Consider the following 27996-nt stretch of genomic DNA (forward strand, 5'->3'; position numbering starts at 1 on the left):
TAATAATAATAATAATAATAATAATAAATAAAAAAAGACAGAGAGAGAGAGAGAGAAAAAAATTCACAACATAATATCACAAAACCCACCCTTGTAGAGTGTACAATTAATCAATTTTTAGTATATTTGCAGAGTTGTGCAACCATCACTGCTACCTATTTCCAGAACATTTTCATCTCCCCCCAAAAGAATCCCCACACTCATTAGCAGTCCCTCTTCATTCACCCATCTTCACAGACCTGGCAGCCATGAATCTCCTTTCTGTCTCTACAGAGTCAAGTTTGATTTTGTTGAAATAACTTTTAATACCCTTTAATGTATTTACCAGTTTTCCTATCATAACTCGATCACCTTTCCCTGATTTTCTATTCCATTTGTATACCTATCGAGATACAGATACGTCAGTCAGGGTTCAGTCAGGAAAACAGGTGCCACACCAGCTATTTTAACCGACAGAATGAGAGAATGTGATATAGAGAAGTGATTAAACAACTGTTAAAGGACCAAGAAAGGCAAAAGAGGACACAAAAGTCACATGGAGAGTTACTGCAAGAAACAGCTCCCGAACCTTCGTGAGAGCAAAGGCAAGAGGCTGGAGTTTTTAGAACCTGGCACTGGGAAGTGAGGGAGCCACCCAGCTGGTGCTACTCTCTCAGGGAGGGACCTTGTGGTATTGGGATATCTGAGAAGCACAAGAAGCTGGTTTTGGAAGGGTAGGGAAAAAGCTAGGACCTAGAATTAACTGCCACTGCCAATCAAGAGAGGTTGTCTGATTTTATTGGAACAGGAAGAAAAACAGGAAAGAGTAAGTCCCTTCTCTTCCCTCTACCCTCCTTCTAGCACCAGTCTTGGCAAAGCCTAAAAGGGAGCCAGCTGGCCAAAGATAAATGTAGTTTGCAGAGTCCCAGCCTCAGCATCATAGAACAAAAGATCCAGTTTGAAACCAGTGGATGATAGCTTTTCAATAATGCACATAATCTCTCCTAAAATCAAAGTTAGATGCTCCAAGTCAAAGACCACTTTCCAGACTGCAAATATCCTTCTTTCCCAAATACAGTTGGAAACCACTGGTTGGTCCAAACTAACCTACCTCCAGAATTAGCATTATGTATGGTGTGTTTCCAAAACTTATTTCTGTCTAAAGTATTACCAGACTTGCCCTGTCATTATAAATCTTACTTTGCCTTCATTATAATGGCCCATCTGATGATAGGTTTGTGGAAAAGCAGCCCACTTATTACCAGATCCTAGATCCCTCTAATGCAAGTGACTGGGGCATATTGATGGCAAAGCAGACGTAAAAATTCCACCTCTTGTATCTTGACTTACAGTCTGGAGACTTATCACTTATCTAATAGTAATAGCTTCTTCTGTTGTGATATCAACACAAATTGCCACATTCAAACTGGGTCACACTTAATCTACTCCAGTTTCCCTGATTTGTGTGATCTTTTTCTCTTTCCATGCATGTAAAATTTCTTTGTTAGTATATTCAAAGTAAATTCTTTCTGGTAGTGTGAATTTTTCCCCACTGAGCAGTTGATAGTGCCACAATAGTTACAGGAACATACCAACATAAAATGATTATTATTGTAAATGGGACAAGAAGAAAGACACTAATATAGGTATTCCCTGCTCCTTTGTAGTCTGTTTGTTAATAAGTAAGTCCTGGTATAAAGTACCTATAGTCAGATTCTAGGATGAGTGAGAAGAAAATGACAAGCAGGAAATTACTCCTAACCCCCAGGGAAGAAAACAGGAGACTTCTTTGGAAAATTTCAGTTGCTCAGAAAAGACCATTTCAGTATCTGAAGGGCTGTCTCTTCTAAGAATAATATGGAATCCAGGAAATAAAGCAGACAGGAAGAGTCCCAGATTAATAATTTTGCAGCTGACCTAGAGACTAATCAACCCGAGTTAAAAACAGATATTCAGGGGGCTCTGAAAGGAAGTCTCTTGGAGGAAAATGGAACTCTGATATAATAACGTATTCGGAAGAACATATGAAAAGAAAGGCAATTAGAAACTCCAGGAAAGACAAAAAATGTACAAGAAAAAATAAATGTACAATACATAGTTCTTCATTGGCTAATATTCATATAGGCATAATTAAGTGTTACTATTTACCATTACTATTTAACTAAAAATAATCTTATAACTATATTGAGAAGACAATGGAGGAGCAATATAGGAGGCCAGAGCTAAATACTTACTTATTAAAGCAGGAAGAAAGTAATGTTCAATTTTTCCAATTCAAGAAATAATACACCAAGTATATTACTTAGAGATGCAGAAATAATACTATAAGGAATAGATAAAAGTTTAAAATGAGCACCTTTCCTAGGACACACATTGTGATCTCCATGTAACATTTTTCACTAGTAACATGGAAAGGAATAAGGAATGAGAAATGGGTGATCCAAGATCTGGAACAGGAAATGTACAAGATGAGCTATGATACGCTATAGTTCCAGAAAGCAAGAAAACTTTGAAAGATTACTGGAGTCATATAAAAAATATAGAAGCCAGCCTGAAGGATTCCACCAAAGACAGAAAAAAATTTATTTTTTAAAATTTTATTTATTTATTCATGAAAGACACACAGAAAGAGGCAGAGACATAGGCAGAGAGAGAAGCCGCCTCCCCATGGGGGCCTGATGTGGGACTCAATCCTAGGACCCTGGGAACATGACCTGAGCCAAAGGCAGATGCTCAACCACTGAACAACCCAGGTGTCCCAAGATGGAAAAATTTTAACACCAAGAAGATGTTTCCCTATAAATAATAGTGTAAGGGAATATAAGGGAAGGGGGAAGAAATGTGTGGGAAATATCAGAAAGGGAGAACTAGGGGTGTTGGAAGGGGAGGAGGGTGGGGGGTGGGAGTGAATGGGTGACAGGCACTGGAGGATATTCTGTATGTTAGTAAATTGAACACCAATAAAAAAAAAAAAAAAAAAAAGAAGATGTTTCCCAAAAAGATATACAAATGGCCATAAGACACATGGAAAAATGTTCAACATCAATGATCATCAGGAATGTACAAATCAAAACAAGGTATCACCTCACACCTGTCAGAATGGCTAAAATCAAAAACACAGGAAACAAGTGTTGGCAAGGATATGGAGAAAAAGGAATCCTTTTGTACTCTGGGTGGGAATGCAAACTGGCATGGCCACTGTGGAAAACAGTATGGAGTTTCCTCAAAAAGTTAAAAACAGAACTACTCTATGATCCAGTAATCACACTTCTAGGTATTTAAACAAAAAATAAATTAAAAACCTCTAGTGCAAAGGGATACATCCACCCCCATGTTTATTGCAGCATTATTTATAATAGCCAAATTATGGAAGTAGACCAAGTGTCCATCAATAGATGAATGGATAAAAAAAGATGTGATATATATAAACAATAGAATATTACCCCACCATAAAGATGGATGAGATCTTGTCATTTACAACAACATGGATAGAAACAAATGAACAAACAAAACAAAACAAAAAAATAGAAAAAGCCTGATAAGTATAGAAAAACAAATTGGTGGTTGTCAGAGGGGGTGGGGGGTGGAGAGATGGACAGAATAGGAGATGAGAATTAAGAGTACAAATGGAGTACAAACTTCCAGTTATAATCTGTCACACAGATGTAAAGTACAGCATAGGGAATCTAGTCAATAATATTATAATAATGTATGGTGACAGATGGTGACTATGCTTATTGTGTATTGCACTGAGTAATGTATAGAATTGTCAGATCACTGTGTTATACACCTGAAACTAATTTAACATTGTATGTCAAGAATACCTCAATAATTAAAAGAGATAGGCACCTAATCATATTTTCTTCCTGAGAAACAGTGTGTTGTGCCAGCACCACTTAAATAACCCATCATTTTCCCCACTGAACTAAAATAATACCTTTGACATGTATCCATTTCTTTACTATGATCTTTTTCTCCTAGATTCTTTATTTAGTTCCTCTCAACTATGTTTTTTTCTGTTAATTTCATATTGATTTGGTTACAATGGCTTTAAGTATTTTCATTTGTTATTACCTATTCTTATTATTCATCATTTTAAAATAATACAATTTGATCCAATTTATGAAAAGAAATATATAGGCATTTTAATTGGGAGTGCATTAAATTTATACAGTGGTTTGCAAAAATGATAGATTTTTCACAGTAGGTTAAAACAAAATCCAGCTAAGTGTTCTTTAGAAGAGAAAACCTAAAATAGAATCCAGAAAGGTTGAAAAAAAACAGAACAGAAAAAGATATATCTGGAACATAATAACCAAGAAAGTCTGGTGTAGCCATATTAATGTCAAACAAAATAGACTTCAAAGATTAAAAGCTTAACAATGACAGAAGGAACAAATGGCTAGGAAGACACAATTATTTTCAACTTGCATGCTCCGAGAACATGTAGCTATAAAATGGAGATGTAAAACATGGGTCATTTCATGTTGTCTCTGTTATAGCCAAGGCCCCATTGCTGAGAACAAATGACTTTAAGATCCTATACATTATGAAGAAGGCAGTTCTTAAATGGTGCCGATCTTGAGATTATAGAAAGGAAGATTGATCGTTGATAGAGATCAAGTAGAAATAAGTGTAGGGTACTTCAAAAGAACAATTGAAAGACCTTGTCCCATGTTTTCTAGAATTTAGGTATGGAAGGGTTGACCCATGCCTAAATTGTCCTGAGGCAAGAGGCTGGCTGGTTTCCCAAACCCCTAAAAACAAGAAAAGGCTGCATTTGCATAAAAAAATGAGCAAAGTCACCTGTATCCCATTGGCTGGATTGGACCCTTTGAGATAGAACCACCCTTGATTGTCTTGAATAGGACACAAGCAAGGTGACCCTAACCAGCAGGATGAGTGCAGTTGAAGCACATGGTCAGCAAGAAAGAAAAAATCTAATTCAAGACATAAAGTGAATGCTTCTGAGAGAGACTGCTATGTGCCAGGCCTCAAAAAATGATTAGACAGGGTTCCTATCCTTGTGATTTTGAGCCAATGGAAGACAAATAGGTACTCAAAGAATTTCAGTATACTGATGCTAAGGAGGTTAGGTAGGTTTTGTCCTGTAGAAACTAATCACCTCTGCTGTTGAAAGGATTTAAGATCATGAGTGGCAATGTGAAAAATGGATATGATTAGGCCAAACATGGAGGCAGTCAAGTTAGATCAGAACGTCAGTTGCTAAACTCCAAATGAGCCTTAAAGGCCTGACATAGGGAAGGGGGGTAGGAAGTACCAAAAAGTGGCAATTCAAGCAACCTTTGAATAAAAGGCAAAAACTTGCTTGCCTTAAGCCTGATTGTATTTAGGAAATGGGAATGAGGAAAGGATTCCAGAGACTCTCCGATTTCTGGGAGTGGCTTAAGGGAAGGTATGTGGTGGATAAAACCAAGAGGCAGTCAGTCGATATCACCCTGGAACAAACACAGCAAAGGAAGAGCAGTGAGTCACTGCCGGAAGCCCAGGAAACTCCAGCCTGAAGTTGGGGGTATTAGTAAGACCACATCTAGGGTGTAGCCATGGGCTTGAGCTGTTAAAGCCTTGTAAGTCTTTGGATCTGAAGCTCCCCAAAAAAAGACAAGATGCTATGCTACTGACAGAGATTTCCATTGTTAGATTATGAATTCACATTTTAGGTTTATGAGCAAGGATTTCTATGATTCAGACATAATACAAAAATGCATACCTCATTGAGCGCTAACATATCTTCTACTTTGGTAGCACCACCTTCAGGCAGGGAAATTAACACAGTTTTGGTTATCTCCTTTAGAACTGTATCAATATGCATTTCACACAAGTCATTGATCTATCAACAAGAAAAAAAAAGTGTAAAGTGTAGAGGAAAACTCATCTTTCATACAAATGTACTTGAATCCTAAAATAATTTAGAGGGCTGTATTTAGAAACTTGGCTCCTGAGCCTAGCACAATTTGGTGGAGATTTTAGGAGTACATCAACAAAGAAACCTTGATGTGGAACTAAACTTCTATAGAGCAGCAACATGTGCCATAATCTCCTGTGTGCTATCTGTGGCAATCCTTACTCTAGACTATGACTCATTGCTATCCAAGTTATACAGTGAAAGAAACAAAGGCTCAGATAAGTAAAGTAACCTAGGAAGGAACATATGGTTAGCAAAAGACAGATCATTGTAGCTAGGTTTATCTGACTCCCAAACCTTCAAGTTTTGTCTGTTGTACCATGCTGCCATCACAGCCTGGCACATCTAAAAAGGCATGCATGTTCTATGTAGCAAAGATCTCAGAAATCAAAAGACAGTCTTCAATTAGATGAATGTCTCATCTAACTAATATTAGATGTATTCATATTAATATTGAGCCACCTCATTCAGCCATCTTCCACGGTCTACCAATATCCCAATGGTTTCTAAGCTGCAGAGAGGGGGAGTTCAACTACCATTTTTACATATTGAAGGCAAGTAATTCAGAGACAAAAAACAAGGCAACCCTAAATGAAAAGGTCCCAAAACAGCCAGAGAAACATAAAGCATTATTTTTTTTAACTTAATAAAGTCCTTTTAGTTAAAAGTCACTCCCTTTAAATAGCTTGCATAATAAATAAATAAATAAATAAATAAATAAATAAATAAATAACTTGCATAGATAAGCAAAGTATTACTTACAGCCTGAGTATTAATGTCTGTAGGTTAAAAAAAAAATGTATCTACCACACCTTCTTTAGAAGTTGATTAAACATATCCAAAACTGAGTCAACTTCTTGAAAGAAGCTTTCCAGGGTTAAAGATGACCATGTTAATATTGTGAGCCCTTGTCTCAATACAGATTCCACCTAGAAAAAGAAAAAGAAAAGAAAAGTAGCAGCTTCCATGACTAACAGGAACATCTGTGTTTATATATATATATTTTTTAAAGCTTTCTTTTATTACCTGAAAATATTAGTTTATATTTACTAATTATATTTCCCTCCATTATACCTGGTAAAGGTGACTTTTTTTTTTGTGACTTTGTTTTTTAATCATATTTGGCTGTCCATGAAGAATCATGGATTCTTAGAATGATGCTCATTATTTAGATTTAGTTGTTTTTCAAAGGCAACAAAACTTGTTGACAAGAAATCATTCTATAGAAAAAATAAAGCTATTATATGCTGAACTAGAAAAGACAGAGGATCTAGGCAAGAATAGATGTTCTCAAATTCATAATCTGTAGAACGGGAATCTAGTTTTAAACAATATAAACCTTCTGCATTACCAACCTTTTTCATTTTAGGGGCCATCAGATTGACAAATACCGAAGGCACTTCCTGACATAAGTCATCATAATACTGCAGAAGACCCTGTTGAAAGTCAAAATGGTATGTGTGACTTTTAATTTATTTTAAAGAAGTCATATTTTGATTCATACCAGGAAGGTTTCATTATACCTGTTTCCTCATAGCTCTGCCAAGATTAAGGCTGCTTACATAAATTTATATTAATTTATCATAGTTTTTCTTCACCTGTAAATTATCTTAGCATCTCCTTAAACAGTAAGTCAGTGGAGCTTTCTAGAGTTGCATTGTCCATATTTATTATTTAATTATCTTTCTATATTTACGTATTTTAAATAGCTTGGATAATTATCTTTTCACGATATCTGTCATTATACCTTTTTCCCCTTTCTGTTCCTTGTCTTCTGACATATGAAAGCATATTTGTTACTGATGCCACATTTCTTTTCTTGAATCAAAATAAATGTATGCACAATCAGAGTTAATAGGCTTATCTATTTTCTTTTAGATATTTTTTAGAGATGAACATAATGATCAATTTTTTACTATTTCTTGATTTATTGCATGGTGTGATAGGAAATGTGGCTTCGAGTTAATTCTTCCTCAAATAAATAATATGAAGCTGTTTAAATGTTTACTTAGTGGTTTCAAAGTTATTAAGTCCTTTTCTCTTCCCAATCTTCTATTTGCACATCAGAATTTTAATGCTATAAAGAAGAAACAAAGGGGCAGCCTCAGTGGCTCAGCGGTTTAACGCCACCTTCAGCCCAGGGTGTGATCCTGGAGACCCGGGATCTAGTCCCACCTCAGGCTCCCTGCATGGAGCCTGCTTCTCCCTCTGCCTGTGTCTCTGCCTCTGTGTGTGTGTGTGTGCCTCTCATGAATAAATAAATAAAATCTTAAAAAAAAAGAAGAAACAAGGGAATATAACACTATATGTTAACTATACTGGAATTTAAAATGAAATAAAGAATAAACAAGGGAACAGAATAGAAAGACCAGAAATAAATCTATGTGTATATGGTCAATTAATGTACAAAGAAGCAAAATATACAAAGGAGATAAAAATATAAAAAGTACAAGGGCAGTCTTTTTAATAAATAGTGTTAGGAAAACTGGAAAAAAAAAAAAAAAGAAAACTAGAAAGTCATAACACACACACACTAATCAACCCAAAATGGATCCAAGACTTAAATTTAAGACCTGAAACTGTAAAGCTCCAAAAAGAAAACATGGGGGTAAGCTCCTTGACATCAGTCTTGGCAGTGATTTTTGGATTTAACACCAAAAGCACACACAATAAAAGCAAAAAATAAACAAGTGGACTGTGGCAAACTAAAAATTACTGCACAGCAAAGGAAACTATCAACAAAATGAAAAGGTAGCCGATGGAATGGGAGACAATATTACAAATCATATATCTGATAAAGAGTTAATATCCAAAATATGTAAGGAGCTCATACAACTCAATAGCAAAAACCCCAGAAATCCAGTTAAAACATGTGTAAAGGAGCTGAATAGACATTTTTCCAAAAAAGTCATACAAAAGGCCAATAGGTATATGAAAAATGGTAATCAATATCACTAACCATCTGGAAAATGCAAATCAAAATCACAATGAGATGGTACCTCACTCCTGTTAGAATGGTTATTCTCAAAAAGACAGATAAAAAGTATTGGCCAAGATATGGAGAAAAGGGAACCTTTGTGTGCTATTGGTGTGGATGTAAATTGGTGTAGCTACTGTGGAAAACAGTATGGAGGTTCCTCAAAAAATGAAAAAAAAATACCATATGACAGAGCAATCCCACTTCTGGATGTAGATCAATAGGAAATGAAGTCAGGATCTTGAAGAGCTATCTGCACTCCCATGTTCACTGCCGCATTATTTACAATAGCCAAGATATGGAAACATCCATCAATAAATGAATGGATAAAGAAAATATGGTATAATATGCAATGGAATATTATTCAGCCATGACAAAAAAAGACATTGCCATTTGCAACAACATGGATGGACTTTGGAGGCCTTATGCTAAGTGAAATAAGGCAGACAAAGATAAATACCCTATCACTTGTATGTGGAATCTAAAAAAGCTGAACTTGTAAAAACAAGAAAAGTGCTTACCAGGGGCTAGAGGTGGGAAGAGAATAAATAGGAAGAGGTTGGTAAAAGGGTACAATCTTTCAGCTATAAGATGATTGAAGACTGAAAAGCCAATGTATAATAACATAGTGGCTGTAACTGATAACACTACATCATATAATTGAATTTTGCTAAGAGAGTAGAACATTCTCACCAAAAAGAAACAAACATATATGTGTATATATAAACAAATATACATTGTTTCTTTTTGTTTTAATATACACACACATATATATATAGTGATGAATGAACTAGATAAGAGGCATCCTTTCACAATGTATATGTATATCAATTCATCATGGTGTACACTTTAAGTGTCTTATAATTTTGTCAACTGTACCTCAATAATACTGAAGAAAAATGAAAATAATCTACATAGTAACAAATACCAATACCACAATACCACATCAGCACAACTGCAGTGATATATTTTTCCTTTACAAAAAAAAAAACTCCTTCAAAAATAATTTTAAAATATTTAATAATTTAAAATATAATCTATCTTGGGATGCCTGGGTGGCTCAGTCAGTTAAGCATCAGACTCTTGGTGTTGCTCAGGTCGTGATGTCAAATTCGAAGGGTCAAGATCCAAGTCAGGCTCTGCATGGAGTTGGCTTCAGAGTCCCTCTTCCTTTGCCCCTCCCCTGCTTGCACACTGTCTCTAATAAATAAAAATTTTAAATATATATATGTATACACATATACATATATACACATATACATATACATATATAATCTATCTTACCTGCAAATACAGTTTGTCTGCTTTCAATTTACTTTCCAATTTTAGCAATTTCTTTGCCTGTTCTGGTACATCCAGCTTCATTTTTATCATGCACTTAGTTTCCCGAACAATTTCCAGAATTTTGGGATCAAAATTAACCAGCAACTTCCCTGTTTCTGGGTGTCGCACAAAAAGCGTGGCTTGTAAAGCTACAAATAAACAATTATTGACATTAGTTTTTCTGGATTTCTTTTCTGCTCCCAGCTGTGTTTACATGCTTGCCTTCCCTACTGGGTACTGACTTCTTTATAGAATAATAGTGTTGGATATCCCAGGTGATGAGGCATAGCATCTGACATGTGGTCAGTGCTCAAAACTTAAATAAATGAATGCAGAATCTCTGCAAACCCATAAAATCAGATCCAGAGAGATAAAAATAAATGAAAAGGAGATAGCCTTCATGCTATGAACTGCAACACTTTTCTGAGTGGGTGTGATAGAACTATAATACAATGTGGTTTCTTTTAATGGATTGTGATTTAACCCCTGGGAGAACTGGAAGGTGTGCACAACTACAAAATATGACATACCTCATATGATAAACCCTTTCCCACAACTAACCCCAAACTGTTTCTTTAAAGAAAGAATTAAGCCTCTATTTGAATTTCTGGTAACTAAGCTCAGTATCAGTAAGAAATATTTATTAAACACCATGGCATTGTGAGCTTCTAGGATACAGAAGAAATTTTTTTTTTTTATGCTACACCTAAACTACTTTCTGAACATCATTCACATAAATAGGTATTTGCAGGCATGCTTTTCATTATGAATTGAAATATATAATCCCAGTTAGTGGCAAGTAGCCTTAGCTTCTTTGTTATCCTAACATGAATTACTTCTAGAAGCATAATAATAACACACTTCTCGATGAGTATGTGCTAGCTTAAATTATATCTTATATTAACAAACACTACTAACATGAGAATTTCTTATGTATCTCCCAAGCCTCACATTACTTCATAGAGTGCAGCTGCATTGAATTTCTCATAAAATGAAATGGTCTACATATCCCTTTGAAGTTAGTTGACTTTTACTCATCAGATAAAAATCAGTCTTGAAATGGTTCTTAATGATGCTGCTTGAATGAGGATTTCAACTGAAAATTTTACCTAATTCATTTGAAATCTTTTTAAAATTGAGCTAGAAATCATTTATCCTCTCAAGTAAATTCCAAAATAACCTTGAAACATTCATTTAATGAAATCTATCTTCCTTAAGGCTGTAATGAGCTTTCTTGAAAGGACAAAATGGTCATTGAGACCACTAAGAATAATTGCAGCCAGGAAGTCAGTTCCAGAACTGAGTGACATTCCATTAAACCTTATAGAGCAACCACCTAAAAGAGGCCAATACAAGGTCCCCAATTATTATTCCGAGTTCCTATATGGTTAAATATAGCCACGTCAATATAACAAGAAGACTGCGGAGCAATTCATTTCCACTGATCTGTGTTCATAAGAAAGGCACGTTTAAGTCCCAGCTTTGCTACTTCCTAGATGTGCGATGATCTTGTGCAGGTGACTTAATCTCGTAGTACCTCAGTTTCCTCATCTATAAAATGAGGATAAGCACAGCTTCCCCTCCTTTAATCCGTGAGGATTAAAGGAAGCTGCACATGTAAAGTGCTTTGACAACGCCTAGTACACAGTAAGGGCTACGTAAGTGTCTGTTATCACTGTTCTTTAAAGGATACAAAGATGAACAGACATAGAGAGTACCCTTGGACTGTGTGGGCAGATGAGACAGATCCATAAAGCAGTAAGTGTCATGAGAAAGAGCAGCAGATAAATTGTGTAGAGGACTCTGGAGGAGGAAGACATTAGTTTCTGCTGTAGAAGAATAAGGAGCAGCTACATGGAACAGGTGATTGGTGAACTTGTTTTTTGAACACATGCTGATAAGAGGAAAAATCACCAGGACCAAAGAAAAGTAGGAAGGTGTAGGATAATGCAGAAACAGAATAATACCTGTTCCACACGTCAGTGAACAATTCCGTCTTCTCCTTTCCCATAATGTGAATTTTAAGTTTCTCCTGATGCTCCTTTGAGAGTATTGCTCCTTAGCTGGTTTTCAATTGGCTCCATAGGGTCCTCCCACACTCATTCCCTGCAAACAGCTGGCCCGGTATGACTGGCTTAATAAAAGCTAAACCAAGGTGCCAGTTGGGGAGGACAACCTGCAAGGGTTGGGACCCTGACCTCAGGGACAAAGGCAGGGTGAATTAATGATGTGGAAAACAGCATATGTCCTCATACAGCTGAAATATATGGGCCTGGAACCAAGAGGATGAAAAAGAGTGGCCTCCCTTATCGTCACTGCCAGTGACTCAGCCACAGAATCTGTGCTTCCTGTGTCTGCAATTTTGTTGGAATGGGGATCCTGGTATGGGAGGGAGAAATCTTCCCATCAAGGGACACATCAAGGTTCCACCAAGATTACAGATAAGAGCTTAAGGTTACAATGGGACAAAGCAGGAATCTGAACTGACCACCAATGGAGTCCACACAGTAACAAACATCCTAGGGGATACCAGCATGGACACATGATGCTTAAAGCCATCCATCCCTTGCCTCACAGTGGACTCTGCCCTATGCTCTGGCACTCTGCAGAGGTACTCAGACACAGCCCTAATACTATGAATTTACTGGAGCTCAAAAGTGAATTTAAATTCAGTTATAGAAAAAGGAAGAACGGAAGGGAGGGAGGAAAACAAGAAAAGTGCCATTCTTTCTTCCCTGATTAGGACTGAGATCTGAATCTATAATATGATCAAATTGAATATGAAAAACTTCCCCTAAATCTATGGAGAAATTATCCATGAAGAGTCTCAATATTTACTTTTAAATACTGCCTTTTCATGGGAAGTCACAAAGTATATCAACTTTAAGGTGATGGCAACTTTTGTTTATAAAATCAGAATATTATTAACAACTATAAAAAATAATTGCATCATCCCCAAATATAAATATAATCATTGTAATGTTGTATAAAAGGGATATGAAAATTCTCCAGAACCATGAATTCATTCAAAATCACCTTATACCCACTCCATAGCATCACTGTGGAGTTTTATACACACCATACTGTAACTGTGAGAGCTCTCTGACCCAGGCTGTGTGATAGACCACTTCGAATTCCACCAGAACATAGGAAATTTTGTTATACTGACGAATGACAGCTTTACCTTCCATACTTGACAAAATTTCTGAGTTTTTCTGTTTTTTTTTTAAGGGGAAAAAAAGATTTATAATTAAAAGACTGCTGGTTGCTTTTGTATTCTAACCATAAAGCTATTAGTATTTAAAATGTCATCAAATAATTATGCCTTAGATTTTGCCTCAGAGTAAAACAGATGAGGAAAGCCATACAAACTAGAGATGGAAGTAGGGAACCATTACAGACAGAAAGGTCTCTAGCCTTATACCCAGCTAGGCTGAGAGCCTCCACTTTCAATTCTCTATTCCCTCCCCACAATTCTGGATAAGACACAATGGATTGATTTTCCTTCAACTGTGAATATCAGAGAAAATCCCCCAATTCCAACACTTAAAAAAAAGTAACTGTGTATCAAAGAACAAAAGCCAAATTTCTTTATGTAAAAATTGAATGTTTTATGTTTTGATTCACAGATGTCAAAAACAGGGCAATCTCGGCTCTGTCATTACAGAGTCCATCAACAATGGACTCCTCATCCTGGCTACTTTTTTAAGGCCAGGGTTTGAATTTTATTTTACAAATAGTAAGAACAGTAAAATTATTGATAGCAGTGAACCTGAAACAACAAAGACTTAATATCCAATAATGCTTAAATACTAAAATTATTTGCAAGACTATTTTGGTAGTTATTTTGTTCTGTATGTAGGTTTAAGATACCACCCTACACAAACCAACTCTGCTTTGCGGTTCTCTTTACAAAACCAAATCAAATAAAAAACAAAGAGAAGGCAAACTGACAATTTCAGAATGCCAGCAGGGCCTAAGAGTATACTGGGTTTTCCAGAAATTTAATAATCTTAAGGACACAGAGAATGCATATACTCTATTATACTTTGCTCTAGATTTCAGTTCTTTATTCGGGAATACACTAAGAATGTCTTCACGTTTGCTAACATATGTCAGTGACCTATCTGTCCACACATAGAAGTAATCCTCAGGACTACACCTATACTTTATTGTTTTCAAAGCAATGACTCTTTAAACACCTTGATCATGTGTCCCGTGTTACTCAAAGTCACAAGGTTACAAGATTCTCCCCCTTAAAGATTAGCTATAGTTAAGTGAGCTTACTTACCAAACATGAGAGAACTGGCTTAGTCTCCCTCAAGCACATTTAAACTAAATTTTCTTTGCCTCATGAAAGCATTAGTTCTAACTACTTATTGGGCACAGACATTACAGGTAAAATATATGTCTTGTGTTAAAACTGCCATAATCCTCATAGTGCAAATGTAACTATTGGCTTACAAAGAAATAGTTGATGGGTTCACTTATCCGGCGATACAGCTGCCTCACCCAGAGTATTTTTCCTGCTATGGGGGGCATGTTTCGAGCAAGAGGGGGGTCATCTTTTTGAGAGTAATAAAGCTGCAATTAAAGATCTGGTATTAATGTTCAAAATTCAACACAATGGAAGAGGCAAAAATATTCAACACATTTGTATTCACTTGTCTTATACACAGGAGGTAGTCAATAAATATGCAAATGCACTTCAGAGATAATCTGTGGCTCAGAAACTATGATGTCTACAATGCATGACATTTAATTCTCTCTTAACCCTTATTTTCCATTGCATGTATATTTTTTCTATAGTTTATCCCAAATTTTAAGGAGATCTTCAAATGAGGGAGCACATAAACTACATCATATCTGTTATAATATTCTTCAGAGTCCATATTTCTATACACAGCAGTATTAACTTAGATGGGCTTTCCTATACACACACAAATCCTGTTGCAAAAAGAAAAAAAAAGAAAAAAACCAACAACAGTTGTTAAGAGCATAGGAATGTAACTCTGGCTGTCCAGTATGCTGTCAACACCTTCCAACGTATAGAGGGGTATATCAGAGATACTTAGCAATGAGGGGTCATTCTGAAAAGTTTGGGACAAGATTATAATGGTAAACACTTTTCATAATACTTTTCTTTTTGTACTAAAGTACTTATTCTATTTACAAACATGAACCTTGCCTTCTTAGTAGCTTCAAGTTCAGCCACATAATACTGAAGAATACGCTCAATTGTGTGGTTTATTTCTGACTGAAGACAGGGGATTTTCAGCTTCTGGAATCTAAAAGTAATCGAAGGTGAATAATTAAAAAGTAAACAGGAATCATACTTAAGAATTGCTGCTATCTCCCTGCTCAGTGGGGAGTTTGTTTCTCCCTCTCCCTCTGCCCCTCTGCCAGCTTCTGTGCTCGATCTCTCTTTCTCTTTCTCAAATAAGTAAATAAAATCTGAAAAAAAAAAGAGTTGCTGCCATCCTAAAAATCCATTTATTCACTCATTTGACAAATATTCATACCAGGCTTCATGCATTGTCCCAAGACAAAGAGAAGAACAAGACAGGTATAGTGCCAGGCCTCTTGGAGCCTCCAATTATGCTTTGGAAAAATGTAGTTTTAGTCAAGTTACATCATAATTATTTAAATGACAAGAGTACCAGAAAGGCATATATCAGGGGAACTCAGCCAAGTCTGGGGAGTGGAGAAAGACTCCCCTTTCGAAGGAGACATTTAAACCAAAATTGAAAAAATGAGTGGGGAAGGCTGGCTTAGCCAAGATGGAGGCAGCACACTGAGCATCCCTCTGCCAATATTGATGCTCACATAATTCCAAGTAGCCATATCCTAACAGTGATCTGTCAGCCAAAGATCACTTCCCCTTTCAAACAGAGTGATGCATAGGAAGTGCTAGGATGATAACGTCCTGATAATACAGTGAATTTACACCAGAGTATTAGAGGTAAAAAAGAGAGATGGACGGACAAAAAGATAGATTGAGACCAAGAGGGAAATGGCCAAGAAAGCAGTACTGCCATATATATGTGCAGTTCTTTCAGTTGTCAAAATCATTTCATAAGTCTGGATGGACTCTTTCAATGTCATGAGGTCTCACAGGTATGACCCATCCTTTGAGAGATGTGGAACTATAGCAAAACTGGGCCCAAACCCAGATGCACTGACTCTCAGGAAAGAGTTCCCAAAGGGTCCCTAATACGGGCCATGAGCCCTCGCTGAGCTTGAAGGAAATGGCTCCTAGTCTGACCAGTCTGCCCTTCCAGGGATCACTGTTGCCAAGATAGAGGGAAAGGAAGCAGCAGGAGCACTCTGGAGGAAAAATGTGAAGTCTGAGGATCTACTACCCTTAGATAATTTCACTCTTGGAAATTCTTGCAGTGTGCAGAATCAAATATTATTTGCTCCCTCTCCAATAATGTTTATGGAATTAACCTCAGATATATTACATAGCTAGAGGAAAAAAATCATGTGAAATAATTTCATTTTCTTATTGAAAGACTTTCTGCTTCAAAAAATGCAACGAGGGCAGCCCCGGTGGTACAGCGGTTTAGCGCTGTCTGCAGCCCAGGGTGTGATCCTGGAGGCCCGGGATGGAGTCGCACATCCGGCTCCTTACATGGACCCTGCTTCTCCCTCTGCCTGTATCTCTGCCTCTCTCTCTCTCTCTCTCTCTCTCTCTCTGAATAAATAAATAAATAAATCTTTTTTTAAAAAATGCAATGAAAAATATCATGCTATATTTCACATTTTTACCAGTCTATTTAATGATCATTGAAAGATTAATGTATATAAGTCTCAAAGTTTACAGAGGAGAGATTTCCAAAAATATCTTATTTGAAATTGCATTTTCAGATATAAAGTGATCGCACCTAGAAACTATACCCCTTAATGCATTAAAAATACCTTTGAAGCAGCTGAAGGGCCTGCTGAGAAGATAAGATTTTTCCAAAAGTACTGTTCATAAATGCTTGTATTTGTACCTAAAATAAAATATTAATATTCAATTGATTTGGGGCATTAAGGAAGAGACTGATTTTGTTTAACAACAATTAATGACTTTCCTACAGAATTAAAGTAGCCTGAAACACACCTACCATCCATGCATCTAGAATTGCACTGTCCAGTAGAACTTCACTGGCCACATGTAACTTCACCTGCTTCTTTTAACTACTATTCATGTGGCTACTAGAAAAATTAAAATAACATATGTGGTTTGCATTTGCTGTTTATTATTTATTGGCTATGACTGACTTAGAGATTTACAAAAGGAGTGTATGTCCCTTACCAAGCATATTTCTTGGAACATTTAGAATTTCTAAGCATATTGAGATGACATAGTAGACATCCAGGGTCACCAGGGGTCGATTTCCAACACTGCTGCTCTCAGAAACCCCTTTGCAACATTAAGGAAAAACAAGAAGAAAATATTTTCCAACACTCCTACCATCCTTAGCAATGAACTCGATTCTCCTAGTACCCAACCAATGGAACCAATGCACTTTTGTAAATTATTTTCACTTATAAATGGATATGGTCTACTTATATAGGCCATGTTTATTAATCAAAATTTTGAGAAAAGAAGGAAAATTTAAACATTGACACCTCTTTGAAATATTAAAAATTTAAGAAGGGCCTCTAAATACACTGAAAGCTAAAATTTATATCTAAGACCATAGAAAAGCTGTTATAACATATAATCTTTATTAATAAATCATAAAAATATGGGATGCAGCAAAAAGAGTTCTAAGAGAGAAGTTTATAGCAACACAGGCCTGCCACAAGAAGCAAGAAAAATCTCAAAAACACAACCTAACCTTATACATAAAGGAGCTAGAAAAGAAGAACAAATAAAACCCAAGACAGCAGAAGGAAGGAATTAATAAATATTATAGCAGAAATAAGTGACATAAAAGCTAAAAACAACAACAACAACAAAAAACAATAGAACAGATCAATGAAGTCAGGAGCTCATTCTTTGAAAAAATCAACAAAATTGATAAACCTCTAGCCAGACTCATGAAAGAAAAAGAGAGATAGAGAGGACTCAAATAAACAAAATCACTAATGAAAGAGGAGAAACAACAACCAACACTATAGAAGTACAAACAATTATAAGTCTATATATGAAATTTATGAAAACCTATATACTAACAGAAGTTGGACAACTTTGGACAACTTAAAAGAAATAGATAAATTCCTAAAAACATATAACTTCCCAAAACTAAAGTAGGAATAGAAAATTTGAACAGACCAATTACCAGCAATGAAATTTAATCACTAATTGAAAGACTCCCAACAAACAAAAGTCTAGGACCAGATAGCTTCACAGCAAATTCTACCAAACATTTAATGAAGAGTCAATATCCATTCTTCTCAAACTATTCCAAAAAATACAAGAGGAAGGAAAACTTACAAATTCATTCCATGAGGCCAATATCACCCTGATACCAAAACTAGATAAAGACATCACAAAAAAAGAGAACTACGGGCCTTTATCTCATGAATATCAGTGCAAAAATCCCCAATGAAATATTAGCAAACCAAATCAACAAAATATTTAAAAAATCATATACCACAATCAAGTGGGATTTGTTTCATGAATGCAGGGGTGTTTTAATATTCGTAAAACAATTGGTGTGATACATAATATTAGTTAGAGAAAAGAATAAAAACCATATGACAATTCAATAGATGCAAGAAAAGCACCTGTCAAGTTATAACATCGATTCATGATAAATACCCTCTGCAAAGTAGGCCTAGAGGGAACATATCTCAACATAATAAAGGCCTTATACAAAAAACCCACAGCAAAAGAACCCAAACTGAAAGCCTTTCCTCTAAGGTCAGGAACAAGTCTACTCTCACCACTTCTATTCAACCTAGCACTGAAAGTCCTAGCCACAGCAATCAGACAACATAAAGAAATAAAACGCATTCAAATTAGTAAGGAAGAAATAAAACTCACTATTTGCAGATAACATGACACTATAAAAAACCCTAAAGATTCCACCAAAATCTACTAGAATTGATAAATAAATTCAATAAAGTTCAGAATATAAAAATATACAGAAATGTGTTGCATTCCTATACATCAATAATGAAGCAGCAGTGAAATTAAGAGAAAAAATCCCATTTATAATGATATCAAAAACCAATAAAATATCTAGGAATAAACTTAACCAAAGAGGTGAAAGACCTGCACAAAGATATGGAAAGACATTCCATGTTCATGAGTTGGAAGAACAAATATTGTTAAAACATCTATACTACCCAAAGCAATCTTCAGATTTAATGTAATCCCTATCAAAAGACCAACAGCATTTTTCACAGAGCTAGAACAAACAATCCTAAAGTTTGTATGGAACCACAAAAAACCCTGAATAGGCAAAGTAATCTTGTAAAAGAAAAAACTGGATGAATCACAATTCCAGATTTCAAGTTATATTATAGTGCTAGTAATTAAAATGGTATGGTACTGGAATAAAAATAGACACATAGATCAATGGAATAGAACAGAAAATCCAGAAATGAGCCCAAAATTATATGGGCAATTAATCTTCGACAAAGGAAGAATGAATATATGATGGAAAATGACAGTCTTTTCAACAAATGGTGTTGGGGAAACTGGACAGCCACATGCAAAAGGATGAAACCAGACCACTTTCTTTCACCACACACAAATATAAACTCAAAATGGATTAAAGATCTAAATGTGAGACCTGAAACCATAACAGTCCTTGAAGAGAGCACAGGCAGTAATCTGACTTTGGCCCTAGTAACATCTTCTAGATATATCTCCTCAGGCAAGGGAAATAAAAGCAAAAACAAATGATTGGGACTACATTAAAAAAAAAAAAAAGCTGCACAGCAAAGGAAAACAATCAACAAAACTAAAAGGCAACCTGCTAAATGGGAGAAGATATTCAAAAATGATACATCCAATAAATGGTTAGTGTCCAAACTAGATGAAGAACTGATAGAACTCGATACCCAAAAACAAATAATCCAGTTAAAAATGGGCAGGGAGCACCAGGGTGCTTAGGCGATTAAGTGTCTGACTCTTGATTCCGGCTCAGGAATCAGATCAAGTCCCACATCAGGCTCCATGCTAAGCCCAGAGTCTGCTTGGGGTTTTCACTCTTCGTTTCCCTCTGCCCCTCCCCTTGCTCGCTCTCCCTCTAGAAAATAAAAAAATTAAAATAAAATAAAATAAAATAAAATAAAATAAAATAAAATAAAATAAAATAAAATAAAATAAAATAAAATAAAATGTTTTTTAAATGGGACATGAACAGACATTTCTCCAAAGAAGATATACAGATGGCCAACAAACACATGAAAGGATGCTCAACATCACTTATCATCAAGGAAATGTAAATCAAAACTACATTAAGATCATTTCACACCTGTCAAAATGGCTAAAATCAACAACACAAGAAACAACAGGTGTTGGCGAGATGTGGAGAAAAAGAAACCCTCTTGCACTATTGGTAGGAATAAAAATTGGTGCAGCCACTGTGGAAAGCTGTATGGAGGGTCCTTAAAAAATTAAAAATAGAACTACTCTATAATCCAGGAATCACCCTACTGGGTATTTACACAAAAATTACAAAAACACTAATTCAAAAATTTACAAGCACCTCTAACTTATTGCAGCATTATTTACAATATCCAAACTATGGAAGCAGCCCAAGTGTCCATCGATAGATGAATAGATGAAGAAGATGTGGTATATATGCACAATGGAGTATTATCCAGCTATAAAAAAAAAATGAAATCTTGCCATTTGCAACAACATGGATAGAGCTAGAGTACAATGCTAAGTGAAACAAGTAGTCAGAGAAAGACAAATACCATATAATTTCACTCATGTGGAATTTAAGAAACAAAACAAATAAGGAGAAAAAGACAGATAAACCAAGAAACAGACTTTTAACTATGGAGAACAAACTGATGGTTACCAGAGAGACGTAGGTGGGGGGATGGAGGAAATAGGGAGTGAGGAACAAAGAATACACTTATCATGATGAAAAAAAAATAAAATGATAAAAAAAATCATAAAAATAATTTAAGCAGGGGCGCCTGGGTGACTCAGTCTGTTAAACTTCTGACTGGCTCAGCTCATGATCTCAAGGTCCTGAGACTAAGCCTCACGTTGGGCTCCCTGCTCAGCAAGGGATCTACTTCTCCTTCTCCTTCTGCCCATCCCCCTGCTCATGCATGCACGGATCCGCACACTCTTATCGCACTCTCTCAAATAAATAAAATCTTTAAAAAATAATTTAAGCAATAGTTTTAAAAACAAACAAATTCCCACTGCTGTAAAGATATAATTGCTAAAACATTTTGGAAGCAAATTCCACCCTGCCCAACTAGCCAAACACTATAACTAAAACATATCTTAGGGATCCCTGGGTGGCGCAGCGGTTTGGCGCCTGCCTTTGGCCCAGGGCGCGATCCTGGAGACTCGGGATCGAATCCCACGTCGGGCTCCCGGTGCATGGAGCCTGCTTCTCCCTCTGCCTGTGTCTCTGCCTCTCTCCCTCCCTCTCTCTCTCTCTCTCTCTCTCTCTCTCTGTGTGTGATGACTATCATAAATAAATAAAATTAAAAAAAAATAAAACATATCTTAATATATCAAACAGTCTAATTTTCAAAAACTGAAAGGAAATCTATGCCAGAAAGAAAAGGCATTGTTAGGATTTTAGGATCATTCTTATTCATATTGCCCAGATTACCTTAATGTAATTTTTAAAGAATCTTAAATGAAAAATATATTTATATATAATTTTCCTCAATTTCATGGCAAAAATTTCATATTCAGGAAGTGGATAGAGTATAGATCCTGTCCCTCTCTGTATCTCCAGGACATTCTACAGCAAAGAGGAGCCCATTCTCTGGGGCTAAGCTTGGGTTAACAGTATTTTATAGTAAGAGAGTAACGAAGGTCATGTAAGCCCAAAAGGTGGGAGAGAAATATGTTGCAGTCTCACCAGACATACTTTTTAAGTACCCTTCATCCTTCTGGTGCCCCTTAAGCTATGACAAACAGGATGAAGTCTCCTTTAGAGCTGTCCTCTAAGCTGTACAGAGAATATGGCCATAAAGTACAAGGCCAAGGGAAATCTTTTCACACTTAAAGAGTAAGGATGACATATTTTCTCTTAGTCCGGAAAAATGACATTGGCCCCTCGGCACAACAAAAATCAAATACAAAATCTAATGAAAACTAAAAATGAACCCCAGCTATAACAGCCCTTTGGGCTTCTGGTTATTTATTGATATCTTTTACTGAGTATGTTCATTTTTCATTTAAAAAGATGGAAAATATTTTGTGGATTAGTTAAGAAATTTTTCATGCAGCAAATAGGTTTGATCAATTACACAAGCGTAACTTCTAATAGGAAATATATAAATTCTAGTACTATTGGTTACTTTTCAGCTTTATTGAAGTGAAAGTATGCATAATTACTAAAGTAAAAGTATGTATAATTACTTACCTCTAAACCATTGATTTTTGTCATGAACTCTAAGAAATCTGTATCAAACTCTGTCCTTCTTGGATCAAGAATGTCATATTGTTTTTTCTTAACCCCTTGATATATGTTTTTGAATTTTATTGACATAATATCTATTCCTTCTATCGTGGAATTACTCAAGGCTGAATATGTTTGCACAATAGTTATCATTTCTGTAATCTTAAAAAGAGGAATGTTATTTCAGAAATGGGATATTAGCACCCTTCCCTAGAATAAACTCTTAATGAATCATTGATTGAAAAAACAAACCAAGGGGCACCTTGCTGTTTCAGTCAGTGGAGTGTGTGACTCTCGATCTTAGGGTTGTGAGTTCTAGCCTCATGCTGGGTATAGAGATTACTTAAAAATAAAATCTATAGGGGCACCTGGGTGGTGCCATCAGTTGAGCGTCTGATTCTTGGTTTTCGCTCAGTTAGTGATCTCAGGATGGTGAGATGGGAGCACAGCTCCACACTCAGTGCAGAGTCTACTTGGGTTTCTCTCTCTCCCTCTCTTTCTGCCACTCTCCTCTAGGCATGCACGCGTGCGCACACACACACACACACACACACACACATTCCCCCTCTCTCAAAATAAATATTTTTTAAAAAAAATCTTTAAAATAAATAAATAAAAAGAAAGAAAAAAAAAACAATAAACAGCCTCTAGAATCATTTAGCTAAAACCAGTCAGAGGAGATAAAATAGAAGACAAATATCTGTCACCAATCATTTCTACTCTTAGACTATTTCTATCATATCCAGAGAGAGTTGACTACATTTCTCTGATTTTGATCATTTTCTCTCTCAAGAGGGGAAAGAAAAGACTTTGAGTAAAAGCTCTTACAGATGTCTGAATAGTTTCATCCTTTCGCTCTTGAGAATTTTCTGAAAACTATGTCACTGAATCAATAAATTCAAAAGCTTTAGTGTTCTTCTTGGCCCTTGCCACAGTTCTGATATGTAAAACTAAATAAATCCACATCTGTTTTCCCTTTTGCCTGCATTCAGGCAGCTGAAGGCCCAAGAAGCTTGAAATACAGTCACTTGTGACCCTTAAAGAGCCTTGGGAAACCCTCAAAATGAACTTTACTGCACAAATGGTGGTCTCTACCTTGATGTGCCAACACCACCTACTTTATACACACACACACACACACACACATGCACACACACACACACACACACACACACTCCTTCATATCTACAGGTTACTTATTTCTTGATCTTCCTCAATGATTCCCCACTGTGATTCCTGCTCTGGAGAACAATGCTCAAAGCTCTCCAGGGCAGGCCCATGAGTCCAAGGGCCAAACAGAAAATAAACCTATTTTCAAGGGATTTTTCTGAATACTATGCACCATGAAGACAACACTACCGGTCCATCTACCAAGCCAGCGGAATTCACATAAACTCCCTGCACATGTCAACCCAGACCACCATTTTCAGAGCAACTTTCACTCTCACACCACTATTTCTATACACTTCCAAACACTGCTGTCATCCTAGAAGCCAGCCCAAATCTGGAAGAAATATGATCCCCTGCAATGCAGCATGCTGTATATATTGTATGTAAAGACGAGAAGTAACTGGATCTCCCGCCTACACAAAAAAGCCACTCACCTTAAAAAGCAAAAACAAACCAAAGAACTCAAACTCCTACATGCTCTGCTCTTCTAACCTGCCAAGACTCTGCCCGTTATCCCTTAGTCTGCCACCCCAAGGGCCAAACACTGGGATGGAATTCCTGTCACTAAGCCATCCTCCATTTTGTCCATGATGGATGAAGAGTCATCAAGAGGCACAGACAGCAGTCAGTGCTTGGCCTTTCGAACTTCACCAGTGTGTCTCCCACACTCCCAACACCACAGAGCAACAACGTGAAAGCCAGTCATGGTGATCAACTGGGACCACACGCCTGCTTGTTTGTCCCCATCTTGGCTTTTTCACCAGCTTTCTTTATCAGCTTTTGACTCCTCAGATTGACAACCAACTTGCAATCCCTTCTTTGCTCACCAGCCTTGGCAGCATTTCCAGTTCTCAACTTGCTATGTTTGTCTCATCTCAGTGTTGCCCTACTCCACCTACTAGACTCCAATCCCTTTAAATCTCCCCCAAGCAATACCAGCTTCCCATCCTTTCTAATCTCTCCCATATACAGTCAGGGTGAGACGAAAACAAAACTAAAGACAGGGCTCTGGGAAACACCAATATTCACCAAAATTTATATGACAGCAAGAGAAAGACACAGCAAAAGATACTGTACCTCCTTAATTCTGGCATTTTGGGACAGACTAACACTTAATGCACCATCAAGTCTCCACCTACCAACAGAAGGTGCACTTCAGGCAACCTAGTGACACACTGGAACCTTCCTCACTTGTTCCTTAAATATTTCTGTCGAACTCTGAGGTTTGCGAGCTCTCCAACCCCAACTTCAGTGCTGTCTGTCCTATGACTTTGCCACTTATTCATCCTGACATCTGACTCTGCTTTCCCCAATGGGCTCTGACATAGCCTGTCCTCCTGAGTCTCCTCATCTACGATTTCAGAGTTTACAGAGGTAGCCCAACAGTGGTCCCAACTGTGGCCCACTCATCACGAGAATTTCATCCAGGCAGCTCAGTAACCACCTCTGGGAGATTATATAAAAGCCTGGACACACTTGAGGGTACATTTTATAGCCTCATCTTTGCAAACCTGGATACCAATATTCACCAGTTACATATGGGAGTAATGCCCATCAACTAAGGGATTCTTAGTACAGGGGAATTGGGATTACCTAGCAATCAGAACGCACTTTAGGTGAGGTCTCTGGGAAGTGCTGCATTACCTCTGGTTGCTGAGTCCTTGTGGTATGAAATTGTGTCCTTAAGATTAGAGGCAGGGCTTCTCTAGAGGTACAATATGGTAAGTAGCTAGTGAAACAGGCCATTACTACCCACTCCCTCCAGCATCAGGAATATTTGGGCTGCTACTTCATGGATAGGTGCCTAAAATGCCCAGGATTAAACCTGCCACCAAAGATCTTTACTGCTATGGGCTCACCATTAAGGTCCAACCCTGAAACTCTACCAAGAGTAAAACTACACTCAAGTTGATAAGGGTCCTAGCTCCTGGAAAATTTTAGAATAACCAGGATATACCCCAAGGTTTACAATTCAGTGCATTAAGAAACATCAACCATCTTTATGGAACACATCTGACCAATGGGGCCTTCATGCTGATATCCTCCTAATTGGACATTTTTCCCCAAGAAATCTCTATTGTTCACAAAACAGCTCCATGAAACAGTTTCCTACATAGGGTATCAAAAGTACAAACAGCAAAAAAAATTCATAAATTGGACTTTATCAAAATTAAGAACTATTGTGCTTCAAAGGACACCATCAAGAAAGCAAAAAGGTAACTCACAGAATGGATGAAAATATAATATCTGATAAGGGACTCCTACCCAGAATATATAAAAAACCTCAGCAATAAAAACACAAATAACCAAATAAAAAATGTGCAAAGAATGTGAATATAAATTTCTCCAAAGAAGAATTACAAAGAGACTATAAGCAAATTAAAAAATGTTCCACATCATTAGTCATCAGCAAAATGCAAATCAAAACCATAGTGAGATAGATATTACTCACTCTCTCTAGTCTAAGTTCAAAAAGGTAGACAATAATAAGTGTTGACAAGGATGTAGAGAAATCAAAACGCTCATACATTCCTGGTGAAAATGTAAAATGAGGGCAGCCCTGGTGGCTCAGAGGTTTAGCGCCACCTGCAAGCCCAGGGTGTGATCCTGGAATCCCAGGATCCAGGTTCTCTGCATGGAGCCTGCTTCTCCCTCCATCTGCTTCTCCCTCTGCCTGTGTCTCTGCCTCTCTCTGTGTGTCTCTATGAATAAATAAATAAGTCGTCATTGCCAATTTTCTAAAAAAAAAAGAAGAAGAAAGAAAAAAGAAAAATGTAAAATGATAGAGCTATTTTGAAAAATAGTTTGGTAGTTCCTCAAAAAGTTACCATATGGCCCAGAAATTCCAATCCTATGTATATACTCAAGATAAAAGACAACATATGTCCACACAAAAACATGTACACACATGTTCACAGGAGCATTATTCATACTAGCCAAAAAGTGGAAACAACCCAAACGTCCATCAATTAATGAGTGGATAAATAAAATGTGACATCCACATAAAGTTATATGATTCAGAAATAAAAAGTAATGCCACAACATGGATGAACCTTGATAACATTGGGAAAGAAGCCAGTTCAAAAGACCACATATTATATGATTCCATTTATATGAAATGTCCAGAATAGGCAAATCTATAGAAACAGAAAGTATATTAGTGGCTATTTAGGGGTGAGTAGAGGGGAGAAGAGAGTGTGACAGCTAATGGTTAGGCTTTCTTTTTGTGGGAATGAAAATGTTCTAAAATTAGACTATGATAATGGTTGTACAATATCCATGACTATATTAGAAAACACTGACTTGTACACTTTAAATTGGTGAATTAAAAGGTATGTAAATTATATCTCAATAAAGCTGCCAAAGAAACAAACATAAAACAGTCCCACACAGGTATGTATGAAGGACCCCACTTGATAACTTGGCTCTCTTCATTGCCCATACTTTCCTAACCTGGCTGGATCAGGAGGTTACAAATAAAAACCTTTCAGACATGTCTAGGAGATGCCTTTCAACCTGTGTTGATGCCCTCAACAATTTCCAACAAATGATGAACAGAATCCTAAATATTACCAGGACGTAGGGAGTTGGCAAACTGGTGGGGGAATCGGAGGGGTGGTACCTATGTGCTATCCTTATACACTTTCAAAAGCTGACTCCAAGAAGCCTCTGGGCTGGCCTTTCTGATACCCCCTGAAAAAAAATCACTCCTTGCCAACTAGTGTCTGACTGGCTCCTGCCCAGCAAAGGCATCCCCTACACAGTGTGCAAGTAAATACCATTTTCACTGACCTAGAAAGAGAAGGGGTCTATACATCCAGATATTACACTACTCCTGGGTACTGCCAGGTACTGTGGGCATTTCACCACATACTTTTCCTCAGCCTAATATAATCGTTAGACACAGAAGCTTCTACAGTCAAGTTCCATAGGTAGAGGTAGAATTGAGGTCTTGAGAGAGGGGAAGGTCAGCAATAGCTGACTGAATCAGGACTGAAAAATAAGTTACACCGAAATGTAGTGATCTGTAAGTAATAGGAGATGATTCACATCAATAGTGAGACAAG

General features: G+C 36.8%; 1 protein-coding gene across 3 annotated transcripts in view; it reads right to left on the reverse strand.

Moving 5' to 3' along the window:
- The window catches only part of DNAH8 (dynein axonemal heavy chain 8), a 363336-nt gene that overhangs the window by 274164 nt on the left and 61176 nt on the right, over positions 1–27996 (reverse strand). For all 3 annotated transcript variants that reach the window (XM_077904163.1, XM_077904162.1, XM_077904164.1), the window contains exons 13-21: positions 22724–22921; positions 17127–17203; positions 15394–15493; positions 14670–14789; positions 13285–13420; positions 10167–10354; positions 7261–7341; positions 6718–6834; positions 5711–5830 (exon numbers count right to left, since the gene is read on the reverse strand). In XM_077904163.1, the coding sequence (XP_077760289.1) occupies positions 5711–5830; positions 6718–6834; positions 7261–7341; positions 10167–10354; positions 13285–13420; positions 14670–14789; positions 15394–15493; positions 17127–17203; positions 22724–22921 (1137 nt within the window). The remainder of the gene's footprint in view (positions 1–5710; positions 5831–6717; positions 6835–7260; positions 7342–10166; positions 10355–13284; positions 13421–14669; positions 14790–15393; positions 15494–17126; positions 17204–22723; positions 22922–27996) is intronic.

This window comes from Canis aureus, chromosome 7, assembly GCF_053574225.1.
Source record: "Canis aureus isolate CA01 chromosome 7, VMU_Caureus_v.1.0, whole genome shotgun sequence".
NCBI classification, from domain to species: Eukaryota; Metazoa; Chordata; class Mammalia; order Carnivora; family Canidae; genus Canis; species Canis aureus.